General features: G+C 40.0%; 1 protein-coding gene across 3 annotated transcripts; it reads left to right on the top strand.

Annotated features, from left to right (window-relative positions):
- The first annotated feature begins 1404 nt into the window (after window positions 1-1404).
- Window positions 1405-19571, top strand: LOC111566598 (zinc finger protein 646-like). Of its 3 annotated transcripts, none has more exons than XM_023267293.3 (7): window positions 1405-1639; window positions 4116-4384; window positions 5750-5996; window positions 10838-10927; window positions 12656-12853; window positions 14499-14630; window positions 17766-19571. In XM_023267293.3, the coding sequence occupies exons 1-7, from the start codon at window positions 1505-1507 to the stop codon at window positions 17931-17933; spliced, it is 1239 nt and encodes a 412-aa protein (XP_023123061.2). In that variant the 5' UTR covers window positions 1405-1504; the 3' UTR covers window positions 17934-19571. The 3 variants fall into 3 exon arrangements, with proteins under 3 accessions (XP_023123061.2, XP_023123053.2, XP_023123068.2); XM_023267285.3 differs by having other exon boundaries at window positions 1407-1639; window positions 14499-14678; XM_023267300.3 differs by lacking the exon at window positions 10838-10927 and having other exon boundaries at window positions 1410-1639; window positions 14499-14678.
- The last annotated feature ends 1618 nt before the right edge of the window (window positions 19572-21189 follow it).

Genomic DNA, 21189 nt, shown 5'->3' with positions numbered 1-21189 from the left:
GATAAGTTTTACTCATCCCTCATCGGGGAAATTCTCATTCATGCTGATAATTATTTATAAAGATGCCTATTTATTGAAGGCATGAATTAGATTAAATTTGATTAAAAAAATTGTCCTAAAGCAGAAATTGGAGAGATATTTCCGGTGAATAACATATAAAATTACATCATTATTATTGTCGTCAGGATAGATGAAGATTCATACAAACAATGTGTAAAATTTTACTGTAGAATACTGAAATTTTCAAATGTGCTTTAGGTAGAATTAATACAGTAATCAATGCAGTACTGCAATATATTGGAAAATGAGGTTATTATTATTATTATTATAGATTCAATAAGGTGTAAGCAGCAATTTTAGTAGCAATTCACCAGAAATATGTGGAAATCTGAGACCCTCAAATCATTTAAGGAGAGACATTACAGGCAGAAATGTGTTTCTCATGCACTGGTCAATTTTAATAAGTTAATTTATTATTATTATTATTATTATTATTATTATTATTATTATTATTATTATTATTATTATTATTATTATTATTATTGTTGTTGTTATTATTATTATTAATAGTAATAATAATAATAATAATAATAATAATAATAATAATAACAACAGACTTAGACAGACTTTATTAATCCCCAGAGGGAAATTCTGTTGTTACAGCAGCTGGGTATTTAATAACAAGGGGGTAAACAACTACAAGATGACACAGAACATTATGTAAAGTGAAGGTAACATAAAATAAAATAGATTCAAATAAAATAGAAAAGAAAAACAATGAACAATGCATACAAAAATATACAGAATGATATAGAAATGTGCAAATGAACATAATGTGCAAATGAGGATGTGTTTTAATGTGCAATGACATAATAATAATAATAATATATAATATATGAAAATTTGCAAAACCTTTAAGAAGAAAGCTCCTTAAAAGTTTCCCTTAAAAGTATTATTTTAAAAAAAAATCCCCCAAATTTGGCAAGAAAATTCTTTTAAATATTTTCAGAAAAATGAGTAAAAATCTTCCAAAAAATCCTAAAAATATCTAAAGTGATTACAGATATATCAGTAAAACTTCTAGTATTTTCTTTAAGAACATTCAGAAAAAACTTTTTTTCCACCAAAAAATTTTCAAAGATTTCCAAAAAATGATGAAAATGTGGACATCAGAAGTTTCACTGTGGATTTTCTTTCCCCTCACATTTTCAAACTTTAAAATGGGTCATTTTGACCCACAGGACAACACGAGGGATAATTAACTGGTGAAGTTTGCTGTTCATTAGTGCACTACCAGGTGTGACCGTATTTCCCTGCAGTGTCGGCCGTCACACTCCGGTCCGCCAGGCGGCAGTAACGCTCCGTCTGCTCCGATATGTCCGCCGCCAAAACGCTCATTTCACAGAAGTAATATTTTTCTTTTCGGAAGAAGATCCCGACAAAGCGGCCCTGTTTCTTTTCTGCTTAAAAAAAAAAAAAAGTCGAAGAATCTGAAAAAGCGACGATGTACGCCAGGACAAATACCGGCAGCACACACGGAGACTTTCAAGACAGAAACGGAGTGAACTATGTGACATCGACAGAGTCTTTCGGCCACTGCTCCCAATTGTTCTGGAAAAAGGACCCGAACGACTCCGGAGTAAGAAAGCAGCCGTTAACTAGCCGCCAGAAGGCTGCCTGAAGCGGCCAGCGGAGCCACGGTTCACCCACCGAGCACTCTGTGTTTACACGTGGTTGTTAGTTGTGTGTCTGTAATTCCGTTTAGCGACACTGGGTGAGCTAAAGCTGCCAGCTAAGTCAGAAAGCAGCTTCGTTAGCATGCGGCTAACGGACCAGTCGTCATGCTGAGGGGCTCCCGGCCTAGTTAGCAGGCGAGCTAAGTGGCTAATATTATTTTCCGCAACAAACTGTGTCTTTTGAATCTCCAAATATGATTTAGCGGATTTATTTCCCATCTACTACATCGTTGCTGGGCTGTTAAGATCCCCCAAAGGTTCTGCTGTTGTGAAAGTAATGCTAAAGCAGCCAAGCGTTACGGAGCTAAAGCTAACTCCAGACAAACCGTTAGCCGCCAGCAGAGCCTGGGCAAAACAAGGCAGTGTGTCTCTCAGCTACAGACAATAATCATTTGAATGTTCCCGCTGTTGTATCGCCTAGTAATGGGGTTTACTTGAGCAGTGAAAGTGGAAGTGTGTGCATGGGGCCTGTAATATTGTTAGCGAGCAGCGCTAAGTAAACACGGCCGGGCTGCCCCGCAGGAAACGGGAGCGGAAGACGCCCCGCGGAGGACTTAGAAAGACCCCTTTGTAGAGCCAGACTGTCCATTCATAGAGGCTCTCAGCCGGGAGATTATCTGCACGGCGCATACACGTTAATTTATAAGTTTTTTTTCCACACATTGAACTGTGGGGGCTGCAGTTAAGGTTCCCATCATCTGTTGTCAATATTTACCTCCTCTGTGTCTGCAGGAACTTCAGCTAATTCCATTTATTCTCAGAAACCTGTTATCATTTTGGGCATTTGAAATCACTCACTTGCTGTGTCTTGTATTCACACCCTGCCTCTTTAATCAGTATTAATCATGATTGATTATTATAATTTAATGTGACCCACAATAACAGCTAGGTAGCACTTCCAATATGCACAATTCCTCCCCACCTCCTCTTCAGAAATCTGTAGCTCTTCAAACCAAAGCCAACTCCGCAACTTCATGCCTGTGAAAAGAATCTGTGATCTGTCTTTAAATCCTCAGATGTGTGTGTTTGTGCCAGACTACCTCAGACAGACCTGACAGAATCAACTCACTTTCACCTCCAACTGCTGTTAATGCAGATGTACCGAAATGAATAGTGTGTTTTTTTATTTTTGTTTTGAAATATCTGCACAGGAACACATTATCCCTGTCACTAAAATAGAATTGGGACCCATACTCTTCTTGGTAATTATAGAAGTTCTCATGGCGATGCAGGGATATTTATTTTTATGTCACATAGAATAAACATAATTGGAGTGTTGATATGGGAAAGAAAACAAAACACTTAAGGCTTGAAAGTGGAGGTCAATGACTAGCAGTTGATTTTGCGTTTCTCTTTTACTAACCAGTGTGTCTAACATACATTCTCCAAATTGATTTGAAGTGTTTTAATGCTCTGATATGTCCACTACCTTAACAGAGTAAAAAAAAACAAGTTGTGCAAATGACAAAAAACAGCAGAAGTTTTGGAGGGAAACTAAAATCTCATACTCTTACTAAAAAATACCAAACTATGTAGATTATTTTTTGGATTGCACAGTTCTAGTATTACAGAATGCTGTGTACTTAGTGTCACCCATGTATTCCTGAGTTTTTATTACTTTCAGAAAAGTTGTGTTACTGTATTTGCAGTGTTGTTCTATATGTCTGCTGCCAGAGTGTGTTTGCTGATGTCCTGTTGCATTGTGTTTGTGGTCATTTTGTTGTGTGAAACTCAGGAGGCTCAGGTTTGGTTATTTTCTGATGTTTGTAAGTCGTGCCAGCGATCTGCATGTTTCAGACAGAATGTGTTGCATTCACTAGATCAGTTTGGATTAAATAAATGAAAAATAAACCTGTTCGGTGACTTGAAGTTGTGGTTTGCATTTGGGTTTCAGTTGTCGGAATGCACAGCTGTGATGTGGCTATAGTTGCTGTGATTGTGAGCTGCTTTTTTTTCCAAACGTGCTCTTGGATTGTTGTCTCCTGACTAGTTGGTACGGTACTTTGTTGACAGTAACAGACTAAGGCATGTTTCATGACTCGGTTGTTATTTTATCAGGTGCAGCAATGAAAATATGTGACGGAAGTTTATTTATGCAGCACGCTCTGATGACATGGCTTGTCGTTTCAGCCATGAGTTGTGTTTTTGCTCACTTGACAAATTTGTTTACTGAGAATTTCTGCAACGTCTGTCATTGTTTTCATCCAGTGTGTTTTCTCTGTTAGAAGGATTTCAAATTTGTTCTATAATATACTATATACATGCCATTCTGTATCACTTTTAAAGTCAGAAATAATACAAATGTTGTTTGTTATTTCTCTACACATATCAGTGACTTGATGATGTATATATTTAATTTCCTCCTCTCCTCTGTCACAGCCAAGTTCAACCATCAGCTGGTGCGATCAGCTCCCCTCGTCCTCGGCAGCCCTCTCTAGCTCCAGTCTCTCCTCAGCGTCACTCTCTAGCTCCAGTCTCTCCATGGAATCTCGAGCGCCGGCACCAGCGCCGCCGCCGTCGGCGACGACAGCATCAGACGACATGGAGTCGGACGAGAGGCCGTATGTCTGCGACCTGTGCAGCTGCGCCTACAAGCACGCCAGCTCCCTGCTCAACCACAAGCTCACCCACAAGACCGGAGACTTCAGGTTGGGATTCAAGACTCTGATCAAGTGGAATCTAAAGGCGCTTTTCCACCAGCACCTACTCAACTTGACTCGGTTTAGGTTGTTTTCCATTACAGTTGAGCACCACCTCATCGTGGGTGGAATCACTAAACACTTTCCATCTTCCAACATGGTCTCCAACAATGCAGCAGTGGAGTCGAGGCGACTCTCCCTCCCGTTGCTCACCGGTTGGTGCCGTGAATGGCGTCCATTTGGTTAAACCACTTCCAGCACCTCCAGTTTGACCCACTGTGGTCCTTGATGGACCGATAGTCACTTTTGAGCTTCTTCAGCTTCTCCCGACACTGCTTCATTGTCTTGCTGTATCTGTGCACGGCCGTCCGCTCAGAGACCTCCTGATATAGTTTCTCGTTGCAAGTCGCACCGTTCAGCTCCTCACAAACCGAATAGAGTGGAGTCGAGTAGGTTCTGGTCGAAAAGTGCCATAACCCTCGTGTTGTCTTCATTTATGGGCACCAAAAAAATATTATTTCTTTGTCTGAAAGAAATCGAAAAATTCTGCAAAAAAATTCCCCAAATTTCTGAAAATTTGCAAAACCTTCAGGAAGAAAATTCCAATAATTCCTTAAAAGTTTCCCTTAAAAGTTTTATTTTTAAAAAAATCCCCCAAATTTGGCAAGAAAATTCTTTTAACTATTTTCAAAAAATTTGTAAAAATCTTCCAAAAAAAAGTCCTAAAAATATCTAAAATGATTCCATATATATCAGTAAAACCTCTAGTATTTTCTTTAAAATTGATATTTTTTATTGTAGAGTTTTTAATTATTATTTTTATGCCTCTGTAAAGTGTCCTTGAGTTCCTTGAAAGGCACTTTCAATGAAATGTGTTGTTATTATCGGATTATCATTAGGTTGTGTTTTAGAGAGAACATCTTCAGGCTCTATTATTTTGAGACAGATTTCATGCATATTATACCTTTATGTATTGTTTTTTTTCTGATACTCCTCTTCTAAAAGTTATATTGCTTTAAGTTTACACCATTATCTTTAGAGTTCTCCACATATCATTTTCTAAAAAGCATGTGATGGTCTTCACTCCAACAATACATGTTGATCACTTGATGATCATCCAGCTGTGTGTGTGTGCTCCACAGACACACACCATCCCATCAGAACATCAGTGATTACTAGAACCTTCATCATTATGTATTTTATAGATATGATTTAACTTTGGTTTTCAGTCTAATAGCGTTTGCCGTAGTTACATCATTCTTTACTTTTCGCACATCGTACCCAAAAAATATCACACTGCAACTCGTGGTTTGATCAGTGAAATGTCAGATGTCTTTATCTAACCTCGATGTCGTTTCTACTTCCCAACCTCAGGTGTGACTTTTGTAGTAAGCCCTACACCAACTACATGTCCTTGCGCAACCACATGCGAATTCACGGTCAGAAGCGCTACATGTGCGACCTGTGTGGGAAGGCCTTCCGCCTCGCTCGATACCTCCGCAACCACCAGAGGATCCACGACGATGGGCCCAACCGTTTCGACTGTCCCTCCTGCTGCAAGAGCTACAGGACCATGCTGGAGCTGGCACAGCACCGCTGCACTGCTGCTGCGTCCAACCAGGTAGGTCGGTTAGAGACGGTGCTGAGAGAGCAGTGGGTGGGATTCATTAGTGTTACTGATGTAGAGGTTCTCTACGTGTGAGTCCTCGCATGGTGCATGCATATGAAGGAAATGCAACAAAATGTTTAGATGTAGGTGAGTTTAGGTGTGTTTTGTTTTGATCTTTAACCCTCGTGTCGTCCTGTGGGTCAAAACTGACCCATTTTAAAGTTTGAAAATGTGGGAGGAATGTCCACATTTTCAACATTTTTGGGAAATCTGTGAACATTTTTGGTGGGAAAAAAAAGATGTTAAAAATGTTTCTTAAGAACATCCAAAAATCCAGCAAATTTCGCTGGATTTTCGTAGATTTTGACTTGAATGGTCTTAAAGAAAATATTAGAAGTTTTACTGATATACATGTAATCACTTTAGATATTTTTAGGATTTTTTTGGAAAATTTTTACTCATTTTTTGAAACTATTTACAAGAAATTTCTTGCCAAATTTGGGGATTTTTTTTTTTTTTAAATAATAGTTTTAAGGGAAACTTAAGGAATTATTAGAATTTTCTTCCTGAAGGTTTTGCAAATTTTCAGAAATTAGGGGAATTTTTTTGCAGAATTTTTGGATTTTCTTCGGACAAGGAAACAATATTTTTTGGTGCCTGTAAATGAGGACAACAAGAGGGTTAAATGCTTTCTGAAGAGCACAAACACAAAGACACCTGGATTTCCTGAAACAGCAGGATGCTAAGTTGTTGTCAAATATTTCACAAACAGGAGGATACAATGCATTTGTTAGGGACTACTTTAAGTGACGGATTAATACACGATTAACAGATATAAATCTGATAAGTTAAATCACATTTTTCTCTGTCATTAATAAATTGACTCAGGTGTTGTATGGAACAGTTTAGAAACTTTGAAATCACATACAAACTCACTAATACCTACAACAGCTGTCATGAAATCCTCAGCCTTCCACCTTTCACCTAGTAAGTGATTCTAACTTTACCTCAATAACACTTTAAATAAGTGAATTGTTTGTCAGTCTTCGAAGATGCAAATTAAAAATATCACTTTTTTTGTTTCCGTAATTTTAAATCTTCTCTGTGACCTGCAGAGCCACACCACCAGTCAACAGTCTGGACACACTCTCTCGTTCAATTGTTTTGTGACAAACTGGCATTTTCCCATGACTTGTGTGGTTACTGACATACTTTTGAACTTGAAAACATCCAATCAACGCATTTTTAAAAAAATATATAAAATGAAATGCCTAACGAATTCAGCCACCTAAAGTCGTTCACTACTTCAAGCTAAAGAACAAAATACGACACAAGTTTGGGAATATTCTCCTTCAAAAATATCAATTTCAGCAAAGGAGTTTTCTTTTTCCAATCTCGTGTTAACAAATGTGTCAGACAGAAAACATCTGGAATCCAGTGGGCCTGAGGTAGGAATCAAAGCATCTTCACATTCTTTAGTGGAGAAATGTAAGCTACAAATGTTCCTTTTTTTTTTTAAAAAAAAGGTAAACTTTCCAGTCAGTATTATTTTCTACATTGTAGATTAATACTGAAGATTAACACTTTTTTGTTTACAACATAATTCCTTATGTATTCTTTTATAGTTTTGATGTCTTCAGTATTAATCTACAGTCTATAAAATAATTAAATAAAAACCACTTTTGATTGGTCGTGTATTTTGGGGTTTTTAGTCTGAAAACGTGGTTAAAGTTGGTTGAAACGCCACTACAATTTTATTTCTGGCAGAAATTGCTTAGCTTTAACCAGCATCATTGAAACACAGCTCTCTTTTAACCATTTAATGAACGTGAGCTGTTCATTTAGATCATAAAATGACACACTTCTTGGTAAATCTTCTGCATGTTTCCACACTGAGAGACCAAACGCCCAGTTCTTGGCTGGAGGACAGAGGTGGGTCGTTGTGTTTCAGACGGTTTATTCTGTGCAGTGACTTCTGCAGAGGCAGCAGGAGAATTTTAAACTTTAATGTTTAGGTTATTATTAGACTTTTCCTCTCCTGCAGCAGTCTGCTCACCTCGTCTGCTTCATGTGTGACAGCAGAGACTCTGAAGGTTCAGACAAAACAAAGACCAAACACTTCTCTTTAATTTCATAATTCTGATTCCTGATGTGTTAGCTCCTCTCTTTGGTCTGGTGAAATCTGTCTGGCGACTTCTACAATCGTTAGGTTTACAAGATAAATGCACAGCAAATTCCCACTGATTCCCAAGATATATTTTGGCATAAAAAAGCAACAAATCTGTGGACACTTTCATTGCATATCTACAGATGAGGCTTTGAGATAAAGCAGCCATTAGAATTCTACTAATTTAACCCTGTACTTGGTGTGAGTGTCTTTAACACACACAAACTAACACTTTGACCACAGGCTGGCTGATGTGACAGTTTTTAGGGGTAGAGGTGATGGAATTCTAATATTTACTAACTGTATGAAATTAGTGTCAAACAATGTGATGAAAAACTACACATGAAAATGACTTCTGAGTGCACAATTCCCTCTTTGTTCCCCATTAAATACTACTCACCGTACTTTTTAGTTAGTAAACCACAGCACTAATTCTATCTGTTCACCTGCCTGTATGAAGAATAAACTAAAAGCTTTGGTTATTGACATGATTACCAACACCTATTTACTGAAGTCTTAAAGGTGGAGGGATTCTGTGTTCAACCATTGATCTGATTTTCACATACACTTTTTGCTATGTTTGGCAAGTGAGAAAGGAGTTAAGAGTTATATATCTCTCTCCCGTTTTCTTTTGTAATCTTATTTGAGGCACTTTTCATGTGAAAAACCAGCAACGCCTTATTGGAGAGACACTTTTCTGATGTGACTCTACCAACATGTCCTCTATACTCAACTATAGACTAAACTGGCACTAAATGCTCAAATGTTTCAGACAAAGTGGAACTTTTTGTTGGAGTTCCATTATTTGTACTTGTGATAAAACAGTGGGACGGTTTTTCCTCCTGCAGGGGAAACGTGTGGATGTTGATGTGCATGACTGGGAAACATAAATTGTACTACAGGAGGTCCTCGACTTACGTCAGAGTTCTGTTCCTATGGTGTGACGGAAATCTATATTCACCTTAAGTTGGAACTCCAGTGAAAATGTAAACAAAGCTGTTAGGTGCATCACGATATCGATCAGTTTACATATTTGTACAACTACAGTAATGACAAACATTCGCTCACACTGAAACACAACTCTGTAGGAAAATACCGGCCAAAATGCCAACTCTAAAGCTTGTTTTATGCTTGGCGCGTCCGTGCGGCTCCGTGCCGACGAATTGTGTCATTTTTGCAGCCACGCCCCCTCACACGGCCCTTCTCAAGTGGAAAATTTCCGCATCGTGGACCTCCAGATTGTTTGAACTACGTGGACGGAGACACGTGGAAAACTGGCGGAAGAACCGGAGCTCCTAGCAGCAGAAGTTCAGAAATACAGACATTTATATGATTCATCACCATGGTAACCAGGTTATGAACATATGGTGCGAAATTAAAACGAACTGCTGAAGTGCAACTATTCGGTAAAATGCCAGGTTATAAGTGGTGTAAATGTTGGCAAACTTCTTCTACTCTAGGGTAGACTAGGTAGACGTGTGTTTGCGATATACTGCCCCCTGCAGGTTGGGAGCAGACGCCGCATGGAGTATAAAATCACACACGTTCTCTCGAGTGGATTTCCAAGCGTCTCATTTCTGCGCGGCTCCTTTGTGCGAAAGCATAACCCAGCCTTAAGTCTGACTTACGCTTGGGAGCCCAGTGTTTCCTCTAGGATGTTTTTCAACGGCGGCGGCAGGCTCTCCGGAAGCCGTGGGAAACGTAAAGAAATGACACTTGAGTGCAGATTTTACTTGTACAACCTATTTATTAAATGGCCAGTTGAAAATAGCTTTTTAAAGGCTGAATGTAAAAATTAAAAATAAAAAAAATATTTGAACAAGCTCATCTGAAAATGCAGTCAGCAGTTACATCATGGCGTGTAGATATTAGCTGAATGCTATCAATAGTTTATTCACATTAACGACACTGAGTTGGCACCAGGCCCAATTAGCTGAAGCTACTGATATGTTATGTAATGTTAGCTGGACATCAATATTTAGAGACTGACTATTTAAGCTAATAACTTTTCTTCGGTAAGTCGCTGCCCTATTTTCCAAGGCGACCCTCCTCTGACTCTCTGACCTGGTGTCTGGTGACGTGATGTCACTTTAACCCGAAAAAAATGAAAAAAAGAATGAAATTTCAAGGAGTGGTGGCTAGGATTTAGCACTGGCGTTCCACCGCTCCTAAATGGATGTACAGGAAACACTGGGAGCCATAATGAAGTTAGTGAATGTAGCATGATCCAATGTGGCAGTGAACGTAAACAAAGTCATCTGATGGTGCCGCATGACAACTGTACATACAGTATTCATCTGCTCCACTCGCCAACTAGTTCCACTGACCCCGTTCCGACATAACGGCATAACGCTGTAAGTGGAGGACGTCATAAACCGAGGACCTCCTGTACTTGCTTTGATGAATCATGTGTAAGTAACAGAAAGCAGCACCTTGACCCTCTGTCCTCTCCAACCACAGTTTTTACGAGCATCCTGCTTGGGAGAACTCTTTTCCAGCCCTCCTGTAGTTAAATGTGCTGTGGAGTCAGGGTTAGACCAGGGTTAGGCTCAGTTCAGGGACAGCGTCAGGGCTCAGAGGTCAGGGAATGAACACAATTAAGCAGATTTTCCTCGCAAGTATCCAAACTTATATGTGTGTGTTTGTGTGTGTGTGTGTCTGTGTGTGCGTGGGGTTGGTTCATAAGAACCGGTTCAGCTGCCCGTCCTGCTTTAAGAGCTACCGAACCATGCTGGACCTGGCCCAGCACCGCTGCAGCGCCGCGCCCAAAATGCAGGTTGGTGTGAGCGTGAGTGAGCATGTGAGTGTTTGTCGTGTGTGAGGCAGGCTGAGGGGTAGGCGTGAGGAAGGGCCAACTTACACAGGCATTTTACATGTGATGGTCAGAATGAAAACACTGAACTGCTGAGGGAGCTGATATTTCTCTGTAATGTGGCTTGTTGCCATAAAATTGTTGTTCAGCAGCACAGTTTCTGCCTCTCTCCTGTGGTCTGTTTCAGTGTGAGCCTAATTGTACCCTTACAGCTGTGGCTGACCATTACATCTAAAATCGTTTCCTGACAGCTTGGGTCTTATTTGTCTATATTTGGCAGTGAGTTTGAGGCTGAGCAAAGTGGACGACCATCCTAAGTCCCCACAAATATCTAAAGCAAACACTAATGCTCCTCATCTGGAGTTTAACTCTTGTTTAGCTGATTATTTGGTAATTATTCTGCTTTTATGGTGCATTGCTGTCAAATTAGTTACTCATGACTCAGTTATGGAGGCCCGACCAGCCACAGGTCGTGAATAGTTTCTGCTGCATCAGAACTGTTTATTTAAGTGAAAATGAAAGTGCACATTCAAGGACAGGTTGACATTTTTTCCCATGTGCAGATGGAGTCGCAGTAACAGTCCATTTCCAGAAGTCAAGCTAGTAATTGATTCAGTGCCATCAAGTGTCTCAGTAAGAGGTAACGGTGGGTTAACGTGTACGATCACAGGAACTCTTGGAACAATCCAATCTAAGCACACTGCAGCTGTTAATGATATTGATTACACCTGTGCTCTCCCTGCTGTGATCTGTCTAAAGGGTTGTTGTTTTTCCTATTTGTACTGGTTGCAGACAGGTCCCTTTTTAATGCACTTTCAAAGTAATACATTTTGTAGATCAGCTGGAATTAATCTGAGACAAATTGTAAAATGTTTATATTTTAATGTAGTCTTAGGTAGCCCAAAGTGTGTTTGTGACTCCTCAAATGTTGTTGTTGTTCCGTTCTGGTCGTGGGTTTTGTGGGTATATTACACTTAACTAAGAATGGTACATTAATGCTTGTTTTTACTTTCAGTGCTCTGTATAATTGATTTTGATTATATTGTCAAGCCTGTTGACTTAATTATAGCGTCTCTAAATATGTAAACAGACATAGTAAGGATGATGACTCAAACTGCAAAGATAAGACCTAGGTTGTGAAACCAGTATTAAAGAAAACTAAAATTCCTACAAGGCTCACTGTTGGATGTATGATGAGGCTAAGGGAGGCTAAGTGGTGTTTATCCACCGTGGAGGGAACATTTCAGGGAGAGTTTTAGGTTTTAATTTAATGATTAAAATCCTAAAGTTGTCAGAGTTAGAGAACAGGTTGGTGAGATCAGCATGGACATTGATTGGAGTTGACGGTCTGTAAAGTGATGAGCTCTAGATCTGGTAGAAGTCCTTGTTGTCTGTGTGAGTGTTTGTGTGTGTGTTTGTACAACTCGACCACTCCATCCCCTCATATTAATAGTATAAAGACAGACAGGACAGTGGAAGGAAATGAATGAGACAGACCTATAATAAATAAACTCTGAACAGCACAATAAGCTTGAAGAAGCTGATTGGAAAAAAGAAAACAGCATCATCATATTCATCTGTCACCTCTCCTCAAACATGTTTTACCTCACGTTTGTCACCAATGCTGCATTACTGCCGTGAAGAATCTTATTTTAAAGCCCTCTTTCCTCCTGTCTTTCTCCTTCCATGCAGTCTGGAGGTCGACGTTCCAATTTCTCCGCAGCTCCTCGCCGTCAGCAGCAGCAGCAGCAACAGCAGCAGAACAATGCTAACTCCATGATGCAACCGCCGCATGGAGGACACGGCCAGCAGGACCCGCTGCCCTCCCACTGCGTCTCACCCATGTCCCAGGGAGGGCAGGGCAGCCAGTCTGTGCCTGACCCCCACCAGGTAGGCAGGAGATCAACCAGCACCGTGGAGAAGGGCCCCACCCATATGGATTTATTGAGGCTGATGCCGATATTTGGTAGAAAAAAATACTGGTACCCCTTGACACCTATTGTCACGAATTCTCATCATACCACTTTCATTCAGACTGCAGCGGAGATAGCGCATCCATTCCTCCAATGCCGGCTTGTGCGCATTCAATATGAACCTCGGAACCTTTGAAAGCACAGATTTCTTGAAGGACCGGTTGGACTGAGACCTAATTATTATGCATTTGTTGTTATTATTATGTATCTATTTATCTATGTGTAATAGACAAATTAACAATCTCCACTTATTTTAGCATCAGCTGGAAAGCAAAAACACACAAAAAAACTTTTTTATTTAACTGTAAATAAATTCAGGCATCAAGGGGTTAATTGGTTGATTAATTTAAAAAATATACAATGAATAAAATAACTTCTTTTTAGGTCTCTAATCGCTTCCAACAACAAAGATATGAATTACAGGCAAAACATTTTACTCTTTTACAATACTTCGTCCTTTAGTATTTGTTAAACTTCACAACAGAACGGAATTTTCAAAAACATGCAACAAAGTATTAAACCTCTGGGAAATTATAGAACCTTAAAAATAGTCAATCTATAAATGAGTTATGAAATACATCTGGTCTGGTACTTCTTGTTTCTGCAGATTAGAGTTAGGTTATATATATGTTACTTAAAATTTTTAATCAGGTTAATCACAGGGTTGCTGTGGAGTAATTCCGATTAATCACAATTAAATCTCATACATTTTTAATCTATATTAATTGCGTTTCATTTTGCATGAGCAAACAGACTCAAGAAAGAAGAGAATAGCTGGAAAAGAAAACTCCTTCCTCCAGACTGTGCATATTACTGGATGTCTGTCGACTGTTCCGTCTTGTTTTTTTTGTAGGGTTAGGGCCAACGTGCTGTTTAGTAGGACCTGACCCATATGGATTTTTTGAGGCCGATTCCAGTATTTGGCAGGAAAAAATTCCAATAACCGATTAATTGGCCGATTAATTAAAAAAAAGTATGATGAATAAAATCTTTTTTGGTCCCTTAATGCTTATAAGAGCAAAGATCTGAATTACAGGCAGAACATTTGACTGTTTTACTACTTTGTCCTTCAGTATTGTTTAACTTTACAACAGAGAGGAATTTTCAAGTACAAAAACATACAACAAAACATTAAACCTCTGGGAAAATATATAACCTGAAAAAAGTGTTAATCTTCAAATGAAACTACATCTGGTCTGGTACTTCTTGTTGCTGCAGATTAGAGGTAGGATTTTATAGGTTTTTATAGGGTCTTTTTTGTAGATTTGATGCTCTTTAACGTTAAATCAAATTTTGTCTACTCCATTATTTTCTTTGCCATGAAGTCAGGACTCATATGAACCATAACAAAAACCAGAGAGCCTTTCTCAGATGTAAAACATGTCATCTTTGACAGCATTTTAAATATGTAATGGTCATAAATCACATTTTGTCTACTCCATTATTTTCTTTGCTATGAAGTCAGGACTCATATTAAATGGGTCGTGCCCTGCTGTGGAGTATTCCTGGTTTCTAGTCTGGTTGTTTGGGGTGTGTGCTGAGCTTCCTGTGTGTCCCAGCAGGGCCGTCCCAGCTCGGTGTCCTCTCAGAGCAGCCAGCAGAGCATGAGGAGCTCGTCCTCCAACAAACATGTCTCCTCCTCCAGCGCCACCCCGTCCTCCTCCTACTCCCTGCTCCAGCCCCTGGTGCCTGAGGTAAAGGAGATGAGCTCGGGATACACTAGACTGAGCGCCAACCCCATGGTAGGAGAGAGCACCGCCACACACCCGCCGTTCGCTATCTCCCGGCTAGCTGCCTCCTCCCTGTCTGCCTACTAACCTCAGTAGAGAGGGACTAATGCTTAAACACTCTGTGTGTCCACCAGGAGCCTCTGGGCTAATTAGCAGAACTGTTTTCAGCAGTGATTTAAAGAATAATTCTAAATGCTGCTAGCTGTAGAGACACCTGGTGAACACAGTTGTAGCTTTGTTCTTAAATCTTTGGGTTTTAGTCTGCTGTTTTCGTATCAAACACTGTTCCAGCACTGATGAGACTATTACATGTCTGTAGTTTAGACTGCAGAGCAAACCTTCATGAAAGCGTCAAGTTAACTTTGCCATTATTTGAAGAACATAGTGAGTGGATTGATTCTTTTTTGAGTGTTAAATATACAATTTTATTATGCTACAGGTCATTCTCCAGCATCTTACTAGCTGTACTACAATTAAAGTCCCGTCCAACAGCTGCCATTACGCTAGTCACATGTAAACAGTGGAAACAGCAGCTCAACAATCAAGGAAAGGACTAAACTAACCAGTCTGCAGTGTATTTCTCTCATGTTCATGTCTGTTAGTTCAGACATGAACGTGGACAGGTGAATGCTGGTTTACAATGAATCTGTTGTTATTGTTTCAGTAAAAATGAGGGCTGCAACTATCGATGAATCGATTGGTTGTCTAAGCACGTTACGGCATCAAAAAAGACCATGTCCGTCCGTGTTCAGCGCTCCACCTGGACAGTTATTTCTGTTGCATAGCGTGCTCACTTCTGCTTTTGATGCCGTAACGTGCTTAGACGATTCATCAGAGCTCTAGTAAAAATTAAGCAGGCTGAAATTATTTAATATAATTTAAATTTTAGCTTTTAAGATAGCAGGTAGAGAGCACTGTGGCTGATTTAGTTCATCTAGAGATAACTTGCAGATGTTTTTCTTTCCCCAGCAGCCAGTCAATTATTTGAAAAATAAGTGTGATTTCAGTAGCAGCGCTGCTCAAACACTAGAATTTAACCCAGTATGGTCATTAGTATTGTTACAGATAGTACTGGTCGCCATTTCTGCCCCTGGGAATGACGCTCGTTGCATTCAGTGGGAAGGATTTTTAGGAGTAATAACCTGCTTTTAGTGTCGCTGAAGGAATTATCCCCGACAATGCTGACAGACTAGAATAAGGCTGATGGGGGGATTCTGTGAAGTGTAGTCCTCTCTGGCGGTAGGAGGCTCTCTAACAACACTAACTTGGGGCTGTGCTGCTAACTCAGTCTGCCTTTCCTTCTTCTACACTAACCATCCACTCAGCTTGTGTTGCACATCTCAGTGTAATCAGGGCTGCACGTGAATCCTGTTTCATCATATATTGTTGTCATTTATAATGCATTCATATATGCTTTCTTTGGCATTCATATTCACACTGATGCATCTGGTTTATTGACCGAGTTCCTCAAATCGTCCTGTTGGAGTGTGCAGGTCCAAGAATTGTTTCTCTATACAGGATGAATTATGATGAATTTAACCTCACAAACATGACATTTAGTGTGTAAAAGAACAAAATATAAAAAAAGCCACAATAGCAAAGATTAAATATCAAACACAAGTTCAAATAGAAAAGATAAATTAAACATTCTGGTCTTGTTTTTCTACATAATCCTCTCAGTGACCTCCTGTATTACATCAAAGACAGAAAATCCAATGCAACCTAAGACTACAGATGTGAACAAACGTTTATATACACGTGTAAAGACCATGCACATCATGGCAGTCTTGAGTTTCCAATCATTCCTATAACTCTAAATAGTTTTTTTTAGAATAGAATCAGTGAAACACATTTATCTTTGATTAAAAAAAGTTTAGTTCTTTAGATTTTAGGTCTTTTAGAAATACAGGGGGTCGTCGACTTACGTCAGAGTTCCGTTCCTACAATGTAGTAGAAGTCGATTTTCGCTGTAAGTCGGAACTCCGGTGAAAATATAAATAAAGCCGTTACGTGCATCATTGATATCAATTAGTTTACATATTTGTACAACTACAGTAACGACAACAGTCATTAGCTCACACTCAAACACAACTTGGTAGGAAAATACCACCAAAAATGTAAACTTTAAGTCTGACTTACGCTTGGGAGCCATAATGAAGACAGATAGATAGACAGATAGATAAATACTTTATTAATCCCGAGCGAAATTCAAGAATTAATTCAAGTTAGCAAATGTAGCATAATCCAATGTGGCGGCAAATGTAAACAAAGCCGTCTTACAGCGCCGCGTGACGGCTACATACAGTATTCATCCACTCCGCTTGCCAACCAGTTCCACTGAACCATTTCTGACGTAACGACGAAATGCTGTAAGTCGAGGACGTCGTAAACCGAGGACCTCCTGTCTATCAACATCTGCTGTTGCCCTAATTTTTGGTCAATCAGCTAAATAGTACAACAATCAATAAATCTATTTAAAAAATGCTCTTTTTGTATTTTTGGTAATCATTCCTAATTGTAATGTTAATGCTGGATTTACCAAGTTGAGCATTTGATAGAAGACAGATCGTGAAGGAGCCTCAGGAGTCCGTTAGACTACCAGTAGATGGAAAATAAACAGCCATGGTAGTGGCAGGACCACTGAGCTGGACTCTGAGTTAATAATGCAACATATCAGTATAATTAGTGCATCTTGTTGATAATTTCAATCAACCTGCAGAGACACTCAGCACACATGCAGAATAAATCCTGATGAAAACAGGCAGGTGTTGTTCAGAAGTTGTTTTGCTCCATGCGCTCCATGTTTGTGCTTCTTAGTGATGCCTTTATTGTTGATTTTTTTGCATTGTTGCTTTTTGCATTGTTGTTGATTTGGTGTTCTCAGCTGCCTGTTGTGCTCCTCAGGCAGGTTTTTCTAACCTCACCTTCTCCTCATCCACCTGAACTCCACCAGTTCATTGAAGAACTCTTGTCCATTTTCCTCCTCCTGTCTCTTCCCAGCCGGTCATCTTTTTATCTAACTGTATTTTTACTCCACTGATGACTCTATTCTGTCTCTCTGGCTCCTCCCCTGTTCTCTCCCACACCTCCCCCCTCCAGCCGAAGCACCAGGACACTTTCTCTCTGGCCCCACAGCGGCCCCTCACCACCATCAACCCCATCAGCCACTCCCTCCATCCGAACGGAGCGCCCACGCTCAAGCCTTCCCCCGTGCCACGCACCATCCAGGCCATGCCCTGGGAGCAGCGCTCCCTCTACAATCAATGAGACTCCTGGGAGCAGAGCACCCCCACTTGTTCACGTCGCGTCCACCACCAACACCCACACAACCCTCCACCCCACCCCTTCAGATCCAGCATCAAGGATGGAGGACTGCCGGACACCCCCCCTTGTTCCCTCAGCCCTCTTTTGGAACGTTGTGTTTGGGAATGGGGAAGGGCACCATTGAGAACTAGTTGAGATTGATTACTGAGTAGTTAGGTTTAAAACGATGTGTTGCCTTGACCCTCATGTATGATCTATGCCATGTACTGGATATAAGTTAAAATGTCTGTCCTCTCACTAAGAATTTATCTCCCCCGTCCTCCTCTCCCGTTCTAGTTATGAAAATATCTATCCTTCCCATTATGAATAGTGTCTCTCCCCTCCCCCACCCCGTTTCCATATGTTAAATGAAAGGCTATTTTTATCCAGAGTGTGTTCCAAACCCTATCGAGGGGTTACTGGATGCCAAGTCGTCAAAGTAAATGTGACAGAATTCTCCCTTTGGTCTAAAATGTCTTGGACATAATACCCACTTATTGTCAAATGAGGCTCTTTTGGAAAAGCTAAGGAGAAGGGGGGAACTTGAATTATTTTTTTCTTTTTTTAAATTTTATTTCCCCCACCGTTTCCCTTCGACCTTCTCCAGAACGAACATTGTGAATATTGTGCGTTAGGAGGTGACTCCGTTCTCTGAGCACTAACAGCGAGGACCAGGACAGGAAGAACTCGGCTCGGCCTCGTTCTGCAGACATTTCATCAGCGGTTCGGCTTCTGTGTGCTGTGTAGACTGAAGCCGGACCTCCTCATTTCTCAGACTGAAACCTCCCAACACGGACAGTTTGGCGCGGTTACCTGTTATTTAACACACAACTGAACGCTCACGTTTTTTCTGAATTTGCATCTGACTGGTGGTTTGTGGTTATTGTAGTTTTAATAATATGTTGGCTGGGAATCAAATCTAGAAGATAACAGTGAAAAGTCTCCATCCCTTTTTGTCCCAAACTGACTGTTACGTTTGTTCCTTTCACTTTTAAAGCACTTTAGGACGAGTGCTGTACGATTATTACCGTCTCTGCCGCCCACCCGCCCTCCACTTACAGCTGGAAAGATCTAACAAGGCCTTACATCCCCTCATCTCCACTCCCACCATCACCAGTGACTTAGCAGCTGAACTGGACCCGATTCAAGCTGCAGTGGCCAAAATACAGTCTGTCTTCAGCTCCACACGGCCCCACGACGGCTCAGACATGCCCTCCAGTGTTGCTTTTCCTGTAGAAAAAAAAGATTTAAAAAATAAACCATGCCTGCATCTCACTGCTCCCAGGATGGATTTAGTCAACACGCACGTTCCTATAAGCAGCCAATCATGGCTCACCAAGTAAAAGCGAATGATGTGAAACGGTCAATTTGATGAATAACAGTTAATCCATGGATCCAGTATGTAGTTCTGTTTAGGTTATCTCGCTAACATGGTGTTCATTGAAATACCCACAATTCTACTGACATCGTATTTTCTCTTTTTAAAGTCGTTTCTATTTTTATTCATGACATGTTTTCATTGTTGCTTTCTCTCTCCTTGTAAAGTGTCTTTGAGTATTTAGAAAAGTGCTATACAAATAAAATGTTTTATTATTATCACCATCAGTGCTTCTTTTCTTACTGAGAAGACATGTTGATGAACAACTAATCTGAGAAACTGAAGTATGCAGATGTTTGATTTGGAGTTTTGAGCAGTTTGAGCTCAGTATGAAGATCTGCAGTTCCACAGCGCCTTTCATCTGCTGATGAAGACCGACGCAGGCAAAAGCTCCAGAACAAGCAAACAAGCAAGTGAAGTGAAAGCTGAAATTTATCTTATTTTCTGTTCTAACCTCATCCGTTTTTACTCTGTCCAGAAGAAAAAGTCGCCACTTAAATGGTCTTCAATAACCATGTTGGAAGACATATCCTGTGGTCATTTAAAGGATGTTAATCTGCCTCAGAAGGGTCAAATTATTGACCTACTTCAAGCAAAGAAAACAACTAAGGAGATGAAACTACTGAAATCAGGTTAAGAACCGTTCAACGCTACTGAATGACCAGGTCTTTCCATCAGTGGAGGTTTTCTTCATGTTCCTAGATGATGATGCCAGGATTCATGTGGTCACATTGAGAATGAGTGGATCAGGGAGCAGGAGATGGATTGTCCTCCACAGAGTCCAGACCTCAGAACCACTGAGAACCTTTGGGATGTTCTGGAGAAGACTTTGAGCAGCGGTCCGACTCTCCCATCATCAATATAAGATCTTGGTAGAAATTAATGCGTCTCTGTACAGAAATAAATGCTGTGACTTTGCAGAAGTTTATCGGAATGATGCCACAGTGAATGAGTGCTGTACTCAAAGCTGAAGGGGTCCAATGAAATGTTAGAGTGCGACTTTTTTCTTGGTCGGGCAATTTATTTGTTCTTTTCTCAAAATGTCCACCAGATGGCGACGTGTACTTACGGTTTACCTCACTTTAAATCATCTTTGAATTTAGTCAAAAACTTAGATGATATTCTCTTCCTAATGAAGGTGCTCAGTGGCAGTTTTTAAATCCAGTCAAAGCACAAGTATTTTCACCTTTTAACCCAAATAAAGGTTCCAAAGAGGGACATCCATTATTTCTTTCCAGACCCAGTGCTGCTCATCTACATGGACATAATGATGAAGTCTGTCTTCCCCTGGTGAGTGGAGATAGTTGAGCTGCAATCATCCGACACCATTGTACCATCGAGTAAACACAATATTCACTAATTCAGTGACCTATTCCCAACATTAAGTTAAATCAATGCTTGCAAAATAATTTTTTTTTTTTTAAAAATCCCTCTCAAATTTAGATGAACCTTTCAAAATGCAAACATTGTTTTGATGGGTTGCATTGACATAATGTGTGACATTTGGGCTCACATTTCTGCATTAGCTGATGTAAAATTAAATTCTAGTTGAGATACCTCCTACACTTTTTCACCTTCTCCTCTATGTGAACATCCCTGGACAATTTCAGACAGTTAAGACTGGAAATTAAATGCATTTATCAGGGAGAAGATAATTCACCTCATGTAGTTTGTTGAACATAATTTCATTCAAAGTTGTCATAACTTGAAAAGACTCATGTAAACTGCTTCTTTAATGTGTTTGTGATTGAGCCAAACATTATTTTTAGAGCGCATTAGAAATCAAACATCAGCCAGTTAAACCTATGCTTTAAATAAATATTTGGCTGATTGGATTTTCCC

The sequence above is a fragment of the Amphiprion ocellaris genome, chromosome 19 (assembly GCF_022539595.1).
Source record: "Amphiprion ocellaris isolate individual 3 ecotype Okinawa chromosome 19, ASM2253959v1, whole genome shotgun sequence".
NCBI lineage: Eukaryota > Metazoa > Chordata > Actinopteri > Pomacentridae > Amphiprion > Amphiprion ocellaris.
The sequence above is the reverse complement of the archived record's forward strand: the minus strand, read 5'-3'. Positions and strand labels throughout refer to the sequence as shown.